Below are 17,278 nucleotides of genomic sequence, written 5' to 3' on the forward strand. Positions count from 1 at the left end.
TTTTATTTTTTGTTCCAAATCTATGCTATTTGAAATATATTTTTTTACGGACGAGAAAAATAGGAAATAAATATATTTCAAAACTATTTGTGGCTTTTATTTTTTTCCTATTTTTTGTTCCAAAACTATGCCTTTTAAATAGCTTTTTTGGGGACGAGAAAAATAGGAAAAAAATATATTTTTGTATTTATTTTTTCCCTATTTTTTTTTCTATTTTTTTGCTATTTATTTTTTAGGCCATAGCTCTTTTCTGATGTACATTTTCTTTAGCCTAAAACGCTTCATATAGATCACCTAAGATGATGGTTTGATTTTACATGACTGCTAAGAAACATGTGTATGCTTGAAAAAAGCAACCAGGGAGCGACAGCTAAAAGTCCTCTCCAAGAGAATTATTAATGCCTCACCAAAGAGCACTTCCGAATCCGGGACCACCAAGTTACGAGACCACTGCTCTACCACTGAGTCATAGCGTCTCCTCTGAATGAAACGGTTATTATACACCGGAGCGAAAAAGTCTATACACAACGAATGCGAAATCTTGAGCATATTAAATGGATGGTGGGCAAACTTTCAAATGATGAAAAGCAAAACTTCGGTCTCAGCTTTACAATATTTTCAGTTATAGCAAGTGCATTGCTCACTATAATTGCATTTGTATTAATTCCTTTCTCTGTGAAATATAAAACAGAATATGTTATTGCTGACACACATAGTAAACACGTTAGGTATAGTTAACAAGTAAATTATTCATACCCATCGTAAATTACATTTCTTTCTATTTTTCGTAACTCAAGAATGAAAGGTGAACTGGTTGGATTAGAGCCTTTGTTTATAGTTTTAGATGTAAGCTTTAACCCTTTAACTACTGAATTCTCTCATTCCCATAGATTTAATACAGGGACCACCCGGTTCCCATATACAATGGGTTAATATGCCACAGTATCAAGAAATCCAATTGACACACACTTAAAAAAGTACAAACTTAGTAAGGGTATGAATAATGTATGTGTTAACGGTATATTTACAGTTTGCATATTGTTACGTAACAGAGTTTTCTCAGGGCTCAAGGTCGACGCATAGGCGCTCATGATTGGTTCATCAAGATGACGAGCTTAACGGGTTGAACGGCCCGGACGAATTTTGCGGTCCAAGTCCTATAAAAGGGGTTGTTTCTTCACATAAATCGTCTTTGGGCGCACCTTTGCGACGCAAGGAAGTTCAGAGGTAAGTCGGCTAGAACCTTAATAATTCATCAGTTTTTTGTCACCAATGCTTTGGTAATATTTCAGGTTATTATACTTCAGTGCTTCATGAGAGCTGGCTCTTGATTTAGATATTTGCCTATGGATTTCAGCAACTTTATAGGCCTATACCTCCAAGTCATCTTGACTTCCCTTTTTAGTGATTATGCTAGATCTGTATAAATATCGTTATCTCTGTTAGTAAATCAATAAATAATAATAATAATATTTAATTTTTATATAGCGCTTAATACAAATGTCTCTAAGCGCTTTACAACTATACTATTACCCCGGTCAACGTAAGACCCATTGGTAAATTCTGTCTTCAGTGATCTGTCTCCAGTTAACTCCACTGTTAGAATTGCCTATTTCTATGAACATAATTGTAATTAACATCGATGTTAATTCATTATATAATTGATGTGAACCAATCGCCACTCTTAAAAAAGCCGAGGCTCTAGATATCTTCACTCTTGATGCGATTGAGCCGGACTGATCGCTAATTTTCCTTTCAATTGCGAACCTAAAAACAAAAAACTCTTTCTTTATGAATGAGTGTGATTAGAAGACATAAATCCTTTCTCGATTTCAAATTGTAGTTTTATATCCCATTTCAAATAATTTCATTCTTTCCTATTGATTTCAAAACACAAATCGTCGATCGATGTCAACGTCTTCCTCTATTTTATATTTTAAAATAATAGTTTTATTTTTTCCTACTGATTGAAAAACCGAACTATTTGCTCGATGTCAGTTTGTTGTTTTACTTCAGATTTCATCCCTTTTTACGTTCTTTCCTGTTGATTGAAAAACATAAATCCTTGCTCCATGTCAACTTCTCGTTTTCTCTCCCATGTCAGCTATTTCAAGGTAAATTCCGCAGAAGAGCCAAGATGTTTGGCGGGAAAAAGTCTACCCCAGTCATCCTTCTCGTGATTCTACTTCTTCAGGATGCGCATAGGTGTTCTGCGCAGCTACCGATACCCAGCGGCGTCACTTTCCTGGGTATCGGGTATAACATCATCGAGGGGAACCCTGAGGGGGGCGACATGGCCACCGGGGGCGTCGACCCCGGACTCCTGGTTAGTCGGTCGATCTTCGTCATGACGTACGACGAGGGTAAGATCACTAACGATGAAAAGTACCAGATCCCAGACGAAGTTAACTATGTACTTCGGGACGCCGCCTATACCTCATCTTCAGCGACAACCTTTCATGGTACTTCCAGTTATGCCGAGAAGCTTTCATCTCAGGTGGATGTTGGTGGTGAGTTATTTCAATTTCAATCTAAAGTCTAGCAATTATGTATTTTACTCATTTTTTCCTTCATATTTACATGATTGTTTAAATCATTAAATGTATATAACAAGAGAAAGCGATATTATCATAGTAACGATGATAATAGTACTTACAATAATGATAATGAAAATAATTTTGGTGATGATAATAATAATGATTATCATAATAATAATGATAATGATAATGACAAAAAGTGAATTATGCTTTTGAAGCGCATAATAAAACAAAGTCATGTCTCTATGCGGTTTACAAATATGATGGCATAGAAAGTTTATTAATCGAAATCGAAAGAATCTAAAAACTACGTAAAGTACCGAGAAGTATTAAGGAATAATACAAAAATGTATTCAGAATATTCAAACACATCATGTGCTGTATAAATCATGAATGATTTTTAAGAACACAATACAAGGAAGAAGACTTAAATCCCGTTAACGGTTAAGCAAGCATAAGCTTATGTATATGCCTGTATGAATCATAAAGTATATATTAATTTCGGAAGAGAATAAATATAAAGAAAGAATATTTCCACCTGTGTATCATAATTGACTGTACCGGTTGCATACATTAATGATTGCATAATTTTTATGCAGCAGTCGTTTCGATGGGCATAATGGGTTATACCAAAGAGATAAGAGCAGGAGTCCTAACTGGCAACAAATTATTTCAAGCAGCTGCCGTTTTCTAAGGTTGCGCAATTCAATATACAGGTGTGCTGTGACCTTTCATGTCCGAGGTTCGAAGCCTCCAACATCTATGCTCGAGAAGTTAGTTTTTCCACAAAGAAATATCGTTAATATTTCACTTTTTATATGAAATAACGAGAGAAAAATCAAACAGATAATAAAATATTAATAAAAAGCCCAATTGTGTCAAGAAAAGTGTTTACATTGTATAATAGCAGTTTTAATTTGTTAAAAGCAGTAAAATGTTAAAATCTTAAAACCTGCAATTTGACACGTTTCCGATTACTTCCGGCTCACGAAAATATATTTTTTTATTTGTTCAAGTTAAGTATTTATGATGTTTAATACGTGTCAGATTAGTGCCCACACATGCCCAGTCAAATAATTTTGATTAATATTTCAGGAAATTTTGCTCCATTTCCTTTCACTTGCCTCCTGTAAAGGTAAACACTATGTACTGCTCGTATTATTAGACGAGTGGTAGCGAAAAGTAATTGTCATTACAAAAGCATAACCCCCTTTCAAAGTGGCCGTTAGTTTGTAGCTAGGTACGAATCTTTTGTCTACCACTACCAGTTACATGCCTGATCATCGAAGATGGTACAGAGGGAATGAGCTAGATATCACTCCACTTTTAAAACTCCTTGGTTATACAGTTTTACATTATAAAAGGTGATCAAGAAGCACTGTATTTCATTGTAAATGATAAAAACGCAGAAGGTGGTAAACAGGCAACTTATTCAGGTCCCATCTTTAATAATTGTGTTACATTCAATGACACAAATTACCTTTATATACCCATTCGCAAATAGTCTCTTGAAGTGTCTTATAATTTTGATCTCTTTTTCATAGGTCATAGGTCAGAGGTTTGACCAATTAGAGTGTAATTAAGAAACAGGCATGCGCGTTCGATCGAAGCACGAACCACAAAATTCATCATTTCTGTCAAAGATATAACTGTCTTACTCACCTTCGATCCTAATCGTCAATGTATTTCTGTCGCATGGTTCGAGAAATGGATAACTGATGTAGTGTATCCCTTTTGCAGCCAACACCAAATGTTGTAGAACTTTGCAGGAATTATGAATATGTCCTATCTGTGAAATTTAAACGTGAGCAGTTCCCTAGTATTCCAATTATGCAAGAAGACCCGTTTACTTTCTAAACTTCACTGTCAGACACTATTGAGTGATTAACTGACTTCTTTGGTAATAACATACATAACATGAGCTGTAAAGGGTACATGAGCTTTTGTCTATATTAATAACCCACTTCTTGAAATGACCAAAATCAAACTGATTGATCTTTGCGCTGTACAAAACGTACGACCATTTGGTACAAGGGTCTGAAAATCAGCCTATTTAATTAAACGAGCGCGCTCGCTAAATTCGATTCGACAACTAACGGATATTTTCCACAAAAGACATTATCAAGCCCTTTTGTTTTGAGGGAGATCGAAATTAGTATTTTCTTTCAAATGCCGTTGGAATTTAAACTTTTCATTTGTTGGGCCTGCAAATGGGACAACGTATGCCTACCTTTAACCAATAAGTATATTGATCAATTAATCATTCAGTGATACTTGTAAAAATAACGAATAACCTAATACACCAGTATTTATATCATTCATATAACAACACATGCTTATAACAATCCTTCATTTCTTTTCAGGTGGATATAGCGGCTTGTTTGCTAGTGTTGAATTCGCCGCAAGCTCCCGTAAGTAATTCACAAATTATTATGATAATGTTCGTATATTGTAATGCAATTATGAGAAATAAATCGCAAAAGTATTATATGCAGCACACAATATGAGTCATCAGTAAATACGTAGGCCATATATTATTAAAGGGATATAGACAATCACACACACTCTTTTCCCCGTATTTTTTAAATGTGATTTGATTCATTATCAAAACAATACTAAAAATTCTCAAAATGCAATTCAGTTTACTTAATACATGTACAATTAATAAATTACGATTAAAAACGATTTGGGGAATTAAATCAGTTTAAAATTTAAGCAAGAACCACGCACACACACACACACACGCACGCCAGACATTAGCGTAATACTCACTATTGTGATTTTTTTTTTGTATACGATTCTTTTTTTTCTTCTTCTTTTTATTATTATTATCATTATTATCATAATTATTTTATTATTATTACTTTTCTCAGGTTATCAACAAATTGAAGCGCGAACGGACAGCGAGGGTTACATCTACTACGCGAACCAAACCGTATCAAACATGGGAAACGCTCGTTACTTGACGGAGCTTGCAGGTCCTGACAAATACACCCTCAACAATGGATTCGTTTCAACCGCATGTAGTCTACCAACGGCTTACGCTGAGGATGACTACATGACTTTCCTCGATACCTGGGGAACTGTAAGGAACACCATATGTTTTCAAAATAAACACTTTTCTTCTTCATTATTTGGTTTAAAAACAAAGCGAAATTAAATTTCACGTCTGTTCGGCGTTATTTTTATTTGCAGAACAATTAAACGATGAAAATAACTTTCCTTTTTACACGTTATCAAAGCTCACTTTTACATTATTTCAGCTTAATAAAAGTTGTTTTTAAAATCTCTAATTTGGGTGCATACCAAACAGTGAACAAAGATTTGGTTTTGAAAAAATATACATAAGCTTATATTACTTGAAATGTTAAACGCCATTAAATATCTCATTTTTTTCATATGAAAAGTTCGCTCCTGTTAAACAGTTGGTTTCAATGAAGGCAGTTACATAAATGAAACAGTTAAATGGAAGTTTGATCATATTGCAATTAAAAGAAGAAAATTACAAATTTTCAAAAGTTGTAATCAATGAAATCGAAACAAATTCCAGAAATTTCTTTAAAATATTATAAGGAAAAAATTGTAGCCTATTGTGGAAACTTACTCCAATAATAGACGACACTACAAATGCTGATAGGACGTTCATTGTTCAGTAAGCAGTGGCTACTTTTGTTAAATGTATGAATTTATGACGTATAAATGTTTATCATAAATGTCTAATAGTTAAAAAAAAAAAAAATACGCATTAGAGTTAACTTACGTAATTAAGGAAATCTAAAGAAGCCATAGCCTAAAGATCATCATCATTATTATAGAGTATTTTGTCATCACGAAAATGTATCCATGATGTTTCGTATCATATTTATGTTCTTTGTGAACTTTGTCCGAGCCTTTATAAAGACACTCAGTAGTTAGCTCTCATGGGGAATTCAACACCGTTCGGGTGTTTACCCAATAACAGGTGTTGTCAATCACCAGGGTTAGCCTTGAGTTTTATGACCATTCGACCTTATGTAATGCTTTGCTTTTCTCTAACCCGACCCGAAGCGGGATCCGAAGCTAGACTCTCCGAGAGATAATGGGGGTAATTCTTGACTAGCCAGCGGGTTTGCTGTGTGCAGATTTGTATTCCCATTAATTGTTTTCCCACCAAGTCTGGTGTCAGCGAATTATGGCCTTCTGCACATGGAAACTGACGCGTGACTCCCTTTAACTCTACCTGTGACCAAACCAAATATCCATGTTGAATGACATTGGACCAATAAATATATTGAATTGAATGGAATTGAATTGAAAAAATGACCCTAACTTCGAGGGAAACTAATTTTAAGTGTTCTTTATTTTGACAGCATGTCGTCACCGAGGTGGATCTAGGAACCAGGGAGGGTTCGAACTATGAGGAGCACAGGACGGACTTCGTCTCGTATGCTTCAACAAATGTAAGACTACATTTCAAGAGAAAAAATAGGAGTGTTTGTATTAATTAATTAATTCATATATTTTCATTTATTCATCTAAATTTACGTTTATATAGAATTTCCCGGCCAAATTCGCAAGTTTTTCATTAAAATTAATTTGTCTTGCGTTCAAATTCGACGATTTTATTGCTGTCAGGTATATCTCGGGTTTATATTCCTTTTCTAGTTTTCAAATCTATGAAGTGTTCGTTAATATCTATGTATGTTTCATTCAAATTAATGAACAATGTGCTTCTTTCGCTATTTAGTCATTCGATTTGGCGCAACACGATTTTCTGATATCGCGAGGGTGTACTTCTAGCATTCTAATTCATTTGTAGCATTCAAATTAGCACTTTGTGCACTTAAATTAATGGTCAATATACATTTTTAGTTTATTACACACATTTTGTATCTCATTCTTTCAAGATTGTTTTGTTCATGTACAGTGTATTTCATCATATTTCTTTCCTTGCACTTATACACTTATACTTATCAGATTTATTTGATATTCATCGGCATTTAAGTTTGATTGTTCAGAAAGAAAAAAATAATTCCATCTACGGACTTGATGGTCTAAATATGTTTGTAGATTGCCATGTTTACTTAATGTCTGACTACACCCATATGCATTGTCTTGAACATGATGAATAAGTGGAATAACAAAATAGACCCCAATGGCAAATCATGCATTTTAATTGCATTATTTTAAAACTGTCAACATGTGTTTCATTCTTTCCCCTAACATTCCTAACTTAAATAAAAATATTTCGAATACGAATGTCAGGTGTTAATTTAAATGATAAAAATGACGCCTCGACAAGTGACGAATAATTTGAATGCTCGTTGAGCAGTCTCTAAATTAAATGACAGATCCATGAAACCCTTCGACCAAAATCCTAAATTAAGTACTCAAACGGAAAAATTGAATGATAATTGGCATGGCAATGCCGATCTGCGCTAACTTAAATGCAAAGTAAATGAATTCGAATGACAAACTCGCCAATTTCGCCGGGAAATTCTATTTTTATAGAGATATATTTATAGAGATAATTATTTATTTATTAACTTAATTTTCCACTGTTGGATGAAACACCCGGCTGATAGGATTCCACTTAGAAAAAAATAAAGGTAGTGGTTAAAGCAATTTTATTATGTTCCTAGTTATACTACTGCTGCTGCTACTACTATACTACTACTACCACTACTTATACTTCTACAGTTAATACGAATAATAATAATATATAATGATGATAATATGCATTTATATAGCGCCGTCTATCTAGAATAATATAACAATGATAATAGTAACAGGGTAATACAAATATGATAATGGATATCTTATGTTCACAGGTCGGAGGTAGTGTCAGTTCTGGAGGGTCATATATGGGCTTCAGTTCCTCGCTTTCGGTTGATATGGATACCTTCAATGCCGGCATGCAGAGTGGCTCCAGTTTCGGTAGCCTGTACTCCTCCTACAGGGTTGGAAGCGCTAGCCTCAATGGTGAGAAATAGAATCTTGATTTTATTGATTTTATGTAAATGATGTACCTACGTCATTGTTATTTTGTCTATTTTGTAAGGATCATTTTTAACAAGCCATTTATGTGCTATTCATGATACTCTCACTTCTGTCCTACAAATAATTTCTTCCTCCTTATTACTTTCTGAATTTCCTCATCACCGTTGGCCTACCGTTTTCCATTACGCATCATTATTTTGTTTCAATATAATTCTTATTATATGAACATTTATATGATGAGGACATCATTTCAATCCGTGATTATGATACATATCATATATCTCATAATGGAATAGATGAACATCAAATCAAATATTAAATATCATCTAATCCATTTATTCCCAACAAATCTTTAAAATAAAATCTAATTTAACAAACTAAAACAAAGTCGTTCAAGTAAAATCAGATAAAATCAAACTGAATTAAATCATTCAAACCAAATCAATTCAAATTAAACAAAATTTAATCGAATCGAACCAAACAAAATTAATCATATTAAATGAAATTAAATGAAATAATCTATTCTTATCCAATCAAATCTTTCCAGAGCCAATCAGCTTGATACTCGTCGACATGCATGAGATATTTGGTGAGGATTACTGGACCCGGATGCAGGATTACATCGATTCTGAGCACTGCACGGCATCATGGGATAGGGCGGCGGCTGCAGAGAATGTCTTGACGGCTATGAAGGGCTATGCGGAGTGGAAAGAGATTCAGGACAGCAAGAGTAGGTTTTGTTTCCTTCTTCTTTTTCTATTTTTTGCACTCGAAATTTGTAATAATAATAATCTTTCAAATAAACCGCTTAAGACCAACCGTTACAAATGTACGTGACCGACCCAACCGCTGACAGTGTTATAGTCATGCGCGATATATGTTATCTATAGTTGTCATCTAGTACGTGCCATCGATTAGAAGAGATTGGCCAACCCGGTTCGAGTTGGGCACAATATGGCGAATAACGCCTCGTTCGCTTACAATCATGCTCATACTTATATGGCGTTTGCATCCTACAGGCATTTAAAACCTAGAAAGAGAGGAGCAATGCAGATAAAACACCTTGCCGAAGGACACAAGTTCCCCCCCACTCCCTGGAGATAATAATACTGCTGGCAGGGATATTTCAAGATTTCTATTCAGTTCTTAAAACTGCCGATATGACTAAATTTTCAGCAAATTTACGCGAAAGTAGCCAAATATGTTTTTGTACATCTTACCAACAAACCTGACTACCACTGAAGGCAAACACAAAAACTGGCCACTGTAAACGGGTGGCCTTTGTAGACAGGTTCTTCAACACAGTCATGTTTCCTTCATTAGGGGTGCAATATAGGTGACCACTAAGATTAAGGTTTGATTGTATACTGTTTTTCATATTTGCAAATATTACAAACAGTCCAACTTCGAGATTTCAACGGATTTATTAAGAAATAGTTTTTAAAGCAAGCGACATGAGTGCCAGAGCTGGACGATACGTGCTCTTTACAAGGCTTTCATTACAATTATTGCCACATAATAATAATCCAGATTTGTATAGCGCTTAATACCAAATGCCGTCTCTAAGCGCTTTACATAATTGTATTATAACCCCGGGCATCGGATTCATTCACGAACAACGTGCACCATATCCACTCCCTGTGGAGTATTCCTACTTTTTGGTCACCGTGAGGGCAAATACTAACACAAATGCTTTCAGCATCCGACCTGGTCCCAATTTCTCTCCTAATTGGTATGGGTTGCAATTAAATGTAGATTAATGCATTGGGAAAGAACATTGGTGCCGTGTCGGGGATCGAACCCCACGACCTTTGAGTTGCAAGTCAAGTGCTTAGACCACTCGTACATGACACCTCTACTTAAACCCTCTGTTTGCCCCCACGTGACGATCGTTTTGACAGGAGTCTCACTCCTGTTAGGCTCAATCAAGACAGACGGCTAAACGGGTAGGACTGCGACGAAAAATGATCACGAGATGCTTCCTTAATTACACACGCTTCTTGGTTAAAAAAGGGTATGGGACTATGTCAAGAAGGAAGTGTTGGGACCATGCAAAACAAAGAAATATACGCTATATTTAGTCCAACTGAAACCAATTTGGCCAAACTTTGTGTGTATAAACATGATAAGCATCTCTAGCTTGCTTTACAAATCAATTTCAATGAATTTGATAGAATTCGATCGGTTCTTCATTTCTTCCAGACCCGAACGTGATGATTCCACTGACCTGGCCCGATGGCATGTACGGACTAACCCAACCCGACGATGGTTGTCCCAACACGGAGTTCACCTGGAACGAGGGATCTAGATACCAAGATACAGAGGATAAGGACGGTGCCAACGGCTGGAGCGATCCAATTCACATGTCAGGGCATTATGCCAGTAACATGCAGATGAACTTCTGTATCAAGACCGTCTCGAATGTTGATGAGCGATCAAAGTGGACCTGGCAGCCCGGGAGCTACTGCATCTTCAAGTACGGTGACAGTTGCCCTGCAGGTAGTTCACGTTGATATTGTACAATTTTAAAGTAATTTACGATGTCGGTATATGACTTTGATGTTCATCTAATTCAATTTTGCGATAGAAGCACAAGACCGTTTACAGCATCACACACACGCGTCCACCCAAGCACACGGCCTCACCTATAATTATGTTTATTTTGGTAGAATGTAGCATTTGCCGAAAGGTTCTTCTTTAAAATTCACATTTCATTGTTTTTGTCGATATGGACTTTGGTGTTTACTGGCGTGTATAAATCAAATTTTTATCATCGTGATCCGATTGGTGTATACAGCGCTGACCTGAACTTATTATATCAGAAGCATCACTCGTTTAGCATTATTTTATATTTTAAACATTTCTTTTCCCCTTCCACAGGGATCCTTTATTAAATAATATCGTTCACATTATTATGTATACAAGAATTGATTTTTACATGCAGAATTTCAAAATAATATTCTTGGCCATCCAAAATATGATAAGAAAATACATTTATAGATATCAGTTACATATTGAAGTTCAATTTTTTGAAAATAAATATCACAGACAGTTTAGTATTATTTTGACTGACTTTTTACCTTGTGCCTTTGAATTTTCCCCTTTATCCGATCTTTTTGGCAATACTGACGTTTCGTTGTTGTTTCACCTTTCACCTTTACTGACCTTTCCTACATTTATCATCTAGCTGATTTTCCTCTGACATTACACGTTTCCCTACCTTTCACCTTTATCTGACCTCAATGTTTCAACCAGACTTCGCGGAAGGCTATTTTTACTGGGATAATGAAGAGTATCTTACGGTGGGGCCATGCATGCTAGAAAATGACACTTAAGAATTGGCTGAGCTTTCATCGTTTTTTACCTTTCGCTTTTCTATCATTTTTCGTCTTGAACGACCTTTTGCTTTTACTGATCTTCCACCTTTTCTGACCTCTCAGCTTTATCTGACCTTTCATCTTTACTTTTTTACCACCTTTGTCACTGGCCTTCGCAGGTTATATTTACTGGGACGATGGAGACAATGATACAAAAGTAATATGCTGGCACCTTGCCGGCTTGGAACTCATTTTCGCCATTATCGGACCATTTAGACCTACCTTTATGTGAATGTACGCCTTTTAGCCTTGTTTTAATATATCGACATATCGCCTTTATATCACCTTTCCCTTCCTTTTTCCTCAGCCTTCACTGAATATTACATATACTGGTGCGACGAGGACAAGAGCAAAAATTAGAACTCGTACGACGGGACTTGGCCTGCGAGAAAGTCACTCTATCACCTATATGTAATATTTTGTTTTATCCAATCTTTTGTCTTGAGTTATCTTTCATATTTATCTGATCTTGAACTTTTATCTGACCTTTCTCCACGTTTTCCCTCAGCCTTCACCGAAGGTTGGATTTACATGGACGATGAGGACAAGGACAACAAGAACTCGAATAGTGGGACCTTGCCGTCTGGACAGTTCGATGCTAACACCCGATATGAGTTCTGTTGCCGAAGCGATGGTGTGACTGACCGGGGCATCTTCCTACCCACCGATGATAACTTCTACCTATTCTCACAGTTCGAGAATTGCCAGAAGGTGTGTATTGAACATATTCAAAAAAATATCTCACAAAAATGTATCTCTTTAAATGCTACAGAAGCCCCCCCCCCCCCCCCATAATGAAAAACAACAGAAACATCACAAACCAAAACACTGTTTTCGTCGCAATATAATGTATATAACTTTGCAACGCCTGGTATTTTGTTATTATAATACTTCTTGTTGTTCTTCCTCCTTTTCTCCTTCTTCTGATGATTATGATTATTATTATGATTATTATTATCATTATCATCATCATCATCATCATCATCATCATCAACAAATCTTACATCCTTTTTATTATCAGTATCATCATTGTTAATATTACTACATATTAACTACGTCTTCATTTCCATCTTACGTTACACAATGTGTATCTTATATAGGTGGACGGGATGACTGTATCAAAGGAATGGTTTTATTGGGACACTGAAGACAAGAGTAACGACGACGCTATGTCTTCAGTACACCCTTACCAAGGCGTTTACTCTAACGGTAAAAACGTCAACCTCAACTTCTGCTACTACCAAACGGAGTGAGGTTAGACCACATTTTGATTTAACGTCTTCAACGGATAACGGACCAACAGTGACATAGGTCAAACCATAGCTGGTATAGTAGAGATATTTACCGGACAAGAAGGTGCGATCGGTAGTAGGTTAATCAGGAAATGTGAGTTCTGAGAAACGTGAAAGCAAAATTGTGACTTTTTAAAATTCTTTATTAGCCTATTATGAAAGAGTGTCATAGGATATGTGTATCCTGTAGAAGATCTATCTTCAAAATTAAATCCTCATTTTCAACATAATGACAAGTAATACAGCTGAGGTTCTGGATCAAAAACATTTTGTGTGGTCCCATACACATTTTGGTGACTTTTAAGAAGACTAAGCCAATTCATTATCATGTTGATGATTCCGCAATCTCAAAGTATACATCAATATTCATGTGCTTCACGATCAACCTTTTCCAATCACTTCCACAACGTTTCGTTTACAATGTAGACGCTTGACGCTTGACGTTGTCCAGATGGTATACGGGATGGAACTATTTCGTGCTACATAAATAATTAATGTAGCTCAGTACGATATGGGTCAAACCATCGACAGGCCTGTGTCATCAAGGGGGGGGGGGTGGGGGTGGGGGTGGAGGCTGGTGAAGAAATACCGAATTCACATGCCACACAATTTTAGGAGAGGTTGTAGAAAAGGTCCTATTTTACCAAATAGTAATAAATAAATTAATATTTCTAGTCATAATTATTTCCTACGATACACTTTTATATTTCCCCTATGGAAATAGCATATAAAGAACGAGAACGACTGTCTAGGTTTTTCACATTTCGCAGAACTTTGCTTTCAATTTAAGTTTTTAAAGAAATATTTGTTTTTACTGGGATTCACGGCTTAGTAATTTTTAAAACGGTGATAAATGAACTTTAAGGAAAATAACAGTAACAATATGATTTATTTTTAATGAAACGGTGTGGTTTAATGTATTTAAATTATGTAATAATAATGGTTCTAGGTAAGCTTTAATATGTTAGGGCTGTAGATTTTTTATATTTTTCAATTAATCTGGTTACTTTGAGCAATCAGCAGAGATCAACTCTTTTATGCACGAATATTGGAATATGAAGGTTACGTAAAGTTATTTCCAAAGCAATGTGTAATTTGTATTTAGTACAAGAGACGTAAAAGTCACTGAAAAATGTTTTCATTGGTCTACTTTTTTCTTCGGTAAAAATTAATCTGATTCATGACACTTATAAGTGTACGGCTATGGTTATGGTTATTGCTTGCAGAGGAAAAAAAGTTAAAGTAGAATAAATGCATATTGTGACGGGAACTTAATCGAGTTTAATGGAGTTTCTTGTTACGGCGTTATGATTGTTGTTATGGAGCAGAAGAATGTGTTAGTGAAGAGAGGGAGAGAGAGAGAGAGAGAGAAATAGAGATGGGGAGGGAGAAAAATAGAGAAAGAGAGAAAGAGAGGGAAAGCGATTGAGAGAAAGAGGGAGAGAGGCTGGGATGAAAGGGATTGAGAAGAAAAGTAAAACGAGGTTGAGAAAAGGAGTGATTAAAGAAAAAAAATGAAATGAGAATGAGATCGAAATATAGATAAATAGTTAGGCAAGAGAAAAAGAAAAAGTCACAGTGAAAGATAAAAATAGAAAGAGAGAGAGAGAGAGAGAGAGAAAGCATGGGATGAAAGAGAAGGAGAAGTGAAGTAGAAGTAGAAAGAGTTGAAGGAGAGAGAGAGAGAGCGACGGATGGACGTGTATGAAAAAAGAATCAGAGAGAAAGACAGATCTAAGTTTGGATGAATAGTTAGAAAAGGCTGATATAAGAGAAAAAGAAAGAACAATAGTGAGACGTAGAAAGTGCCTATGATAAAAGGAAATTTGATGAGGAGTAGCGAGAGGTTGAAAGAGAAAAAGATATATTAAAAATAAATTGGGAAAGAGATGGAAGTATCGATAGAAAAGGTTGATCTAGGTTAACAAAAAAAGGATAAAGAGAGATGGGGAGGGAGAAAGATAGAGGAAGAGAGAGAGGGAAGAGGGCGAAAGTGAGAGAGAGAGAGAGAGAGCCAGAGACAGAGACAGAGACAGAGACAGAGAAAGGTATAAAGGGGAACTGGGGGGGGGGGGGTAAGAGCAGACTAAGGGGTCCCTTGTATTACAGATGGGAGGAGATGGCAAGAAACATTTAGAAATGCAGAAAATCGAGATAAAAACTATCAAAAGTCATTCACATAGTGCAACCTTGAACTGTGAAATACTAATAATATTACAATTTATTAAGAAGATTGATAAAGTAATGAAGGGCGCTGCACTGGAAGCATTTTGTTTTACAGTGGTATTGTTTAAACTTTGATTGAGATCTTAGAGAATAAGTGCTTTGTTGTCTAAAGAATACATATACCTGCTAAAAAGCAGGCAAGGAAGACTGTGCCGATAATGATGCACTAAAGAAACATTCTCCTAAAAATGATGACAACAATGAAGAAGTCACTAATGACGTTGATATCAGCGATTTTGATGGTAATTTTGAAACTAGCTTCGATGACAACGAGGCAAACTTCAGTGAAGAAATAGAATTGGACTATGACGATGGAGTTGACTTCGAGAATGATGCCAGTGAACCCAATTTTGCTGACAAAAACGAAATAGACATTAATATTGGCAATGTATATGACTCTGATTTAGATACTTGTAAATGTAGTCCGGGGACGGAAGAAACCAAATTGTTACATAATAATATTAAAGATAATTGTCTGAGAATAAAAAAAGAAGCATGGAATAAGAATAGCTCAATTGAACATTAGAACTCTGTTATCTAATATTGACAATCTTCAATTGATGGTTAATGATTTTAAATTTGATCTTATTGCATTGAATGAAACAAGATTAAGCAGTGAGATAAAGGACGTGCAAATAGGTATACATGATTACTGTATTTATAGGAAAGACCGTAATAAGAATGGCGGAGGGGTTGCAATATACGTTAATGAAAATTAACTTAGCCAAAAACTACTGTGAAGTCTTTGTATAAAAAACCATGTCGATCAGCTATATTAGTGCCCTTTTGTGAGGCATTAATCCTCATTAATAATAATAATAATCATAATAATAATAATAATAATAATAATCTTTTAGTCCACTCCAAATTTTATTAAACCGAAACGGAAATTCTTTTTGCCGAATATTGATTGTGAACCCGGCAGCCACTGAGCAGCGCCAGATCGACGTTCCTCTATCCCTTATTGTTGAACGCCAAACAAGGTAGCAGCAACTCCCATCTTTAAACGTCTTTTGGTATGACGCGGCCGGGGTTCGAACCCACGACCTCCCGGTTGTGAGGCGGACGCTGTACTGACTGAGCCAACACTCCGGTACACATTACTATCAGTCATGACGTAAGGACGTAGGTCCCCTAGTTGAGTAGCATAGTAGCACACACATGCTTCAGCAGTCACGCAAAACAAACACTCGCAAAATATTATTCAATACCATATGAGAATGTATACTATTATTTAGATCTATTAGGAATAAATCATTGTCAAAATCATTCCATAAATTGGGGTAAATATAATTATTCCACCATTATGCCCAACAATGTATTATATACTTTGATGATGACATTGACATTCGTATTTACGTCGCGACCTTATCAAACCCATGAATGTTTTGTTTGAAATGCAACCCACAGAGGAGACAACCATTATTTATAGAATGTCCCATGTCTAAGATTTTATGTTGAAAATTATAACAATTCGTTCTTATTACAAATAAAAAATATTACTTACGAACAATGTGCCGTATTATCACGTTGCGATGAGGATTTTTCTACCATATGGAACGACGAGGTAGAATTACAGTGTAAAGTTTGCATGTTCGCAATTGAAAAGAAACGCAGTGTGTATTGGGAAATGTCGGGTATTTCCAACACGCAGGGGCGGCAGAGCATCTTCCATAGTTGAATGGAGGTGGGGGGGGGGGGGCTTTAACAAAAAGGGAATTTACTAAAAAGAAGGGGCACCTAAAAAGATAAACCTCAAAGCGAAAATATACGATTTCAATATGTTGTTTCTCTGTGTATTGTCCAAGATACTGTTCTAGCATTATACTTTACAGTTGGATATGATGTTCTAAATATTAATTTGCGT

At 35.7% G+C, this 17,278-nt stretch overlaps 1 protein-coding gene across 1 annotated transcript; it reads left to right on the forward strand.

Annotated features, from left to right (window-relative positions):
• Positions 1-1,194: 1,194 nt before the first annotated feature.
• LOC115919397 lies at positions 1,195-13,381 on the forward strand. The gene is made up of 10 exons (XM_030973072.1): positions 1,195-1,227; positions 2,105-2,510; positions 4,901-4,948; positions 5,411-5,622; positions 6,887-6,976; positions 8,348-8,498; positions 9,064-9,246; positions 10,719-11,015; positions 12,402-12,604; positions 12,994-13,381. The coding sequence occupies exons 2-10, from the start codon at positions 2,138-2,140 to the stop codon at positions 13,144-13,146; spliced, it is 1,710 nt and encodes a 569-aa protein (XP_030828932.1). The 5' UTR covers positions 1,195-1,227; positions 2,105-2,137; the 3' UTR covers positions 13,147-13,381.
• The last annotated feature ends 3,897 nt before the right edge of the window (positions 13,382-17,278 follow it).

The sequence above is a fragment of the Strongylocentrotus purpuratus genome, unplaced genomic scaffold (assembly GCF_000002235.5).
Source record: "Strongylocentrotus purpuratus isolate Spur 01 unplaced genomic scaffold, Spur_5.0 spur5_contig_865, whole genome shotgun sequence".
Taxonomy (NCBI): Eukaryota; Metazoa; Echinodermata; class Echinoidea; order Camarodonta; family Strongylocentrotidae; genus Strongylocentrotus; species Strongylocentrotus purpuratus.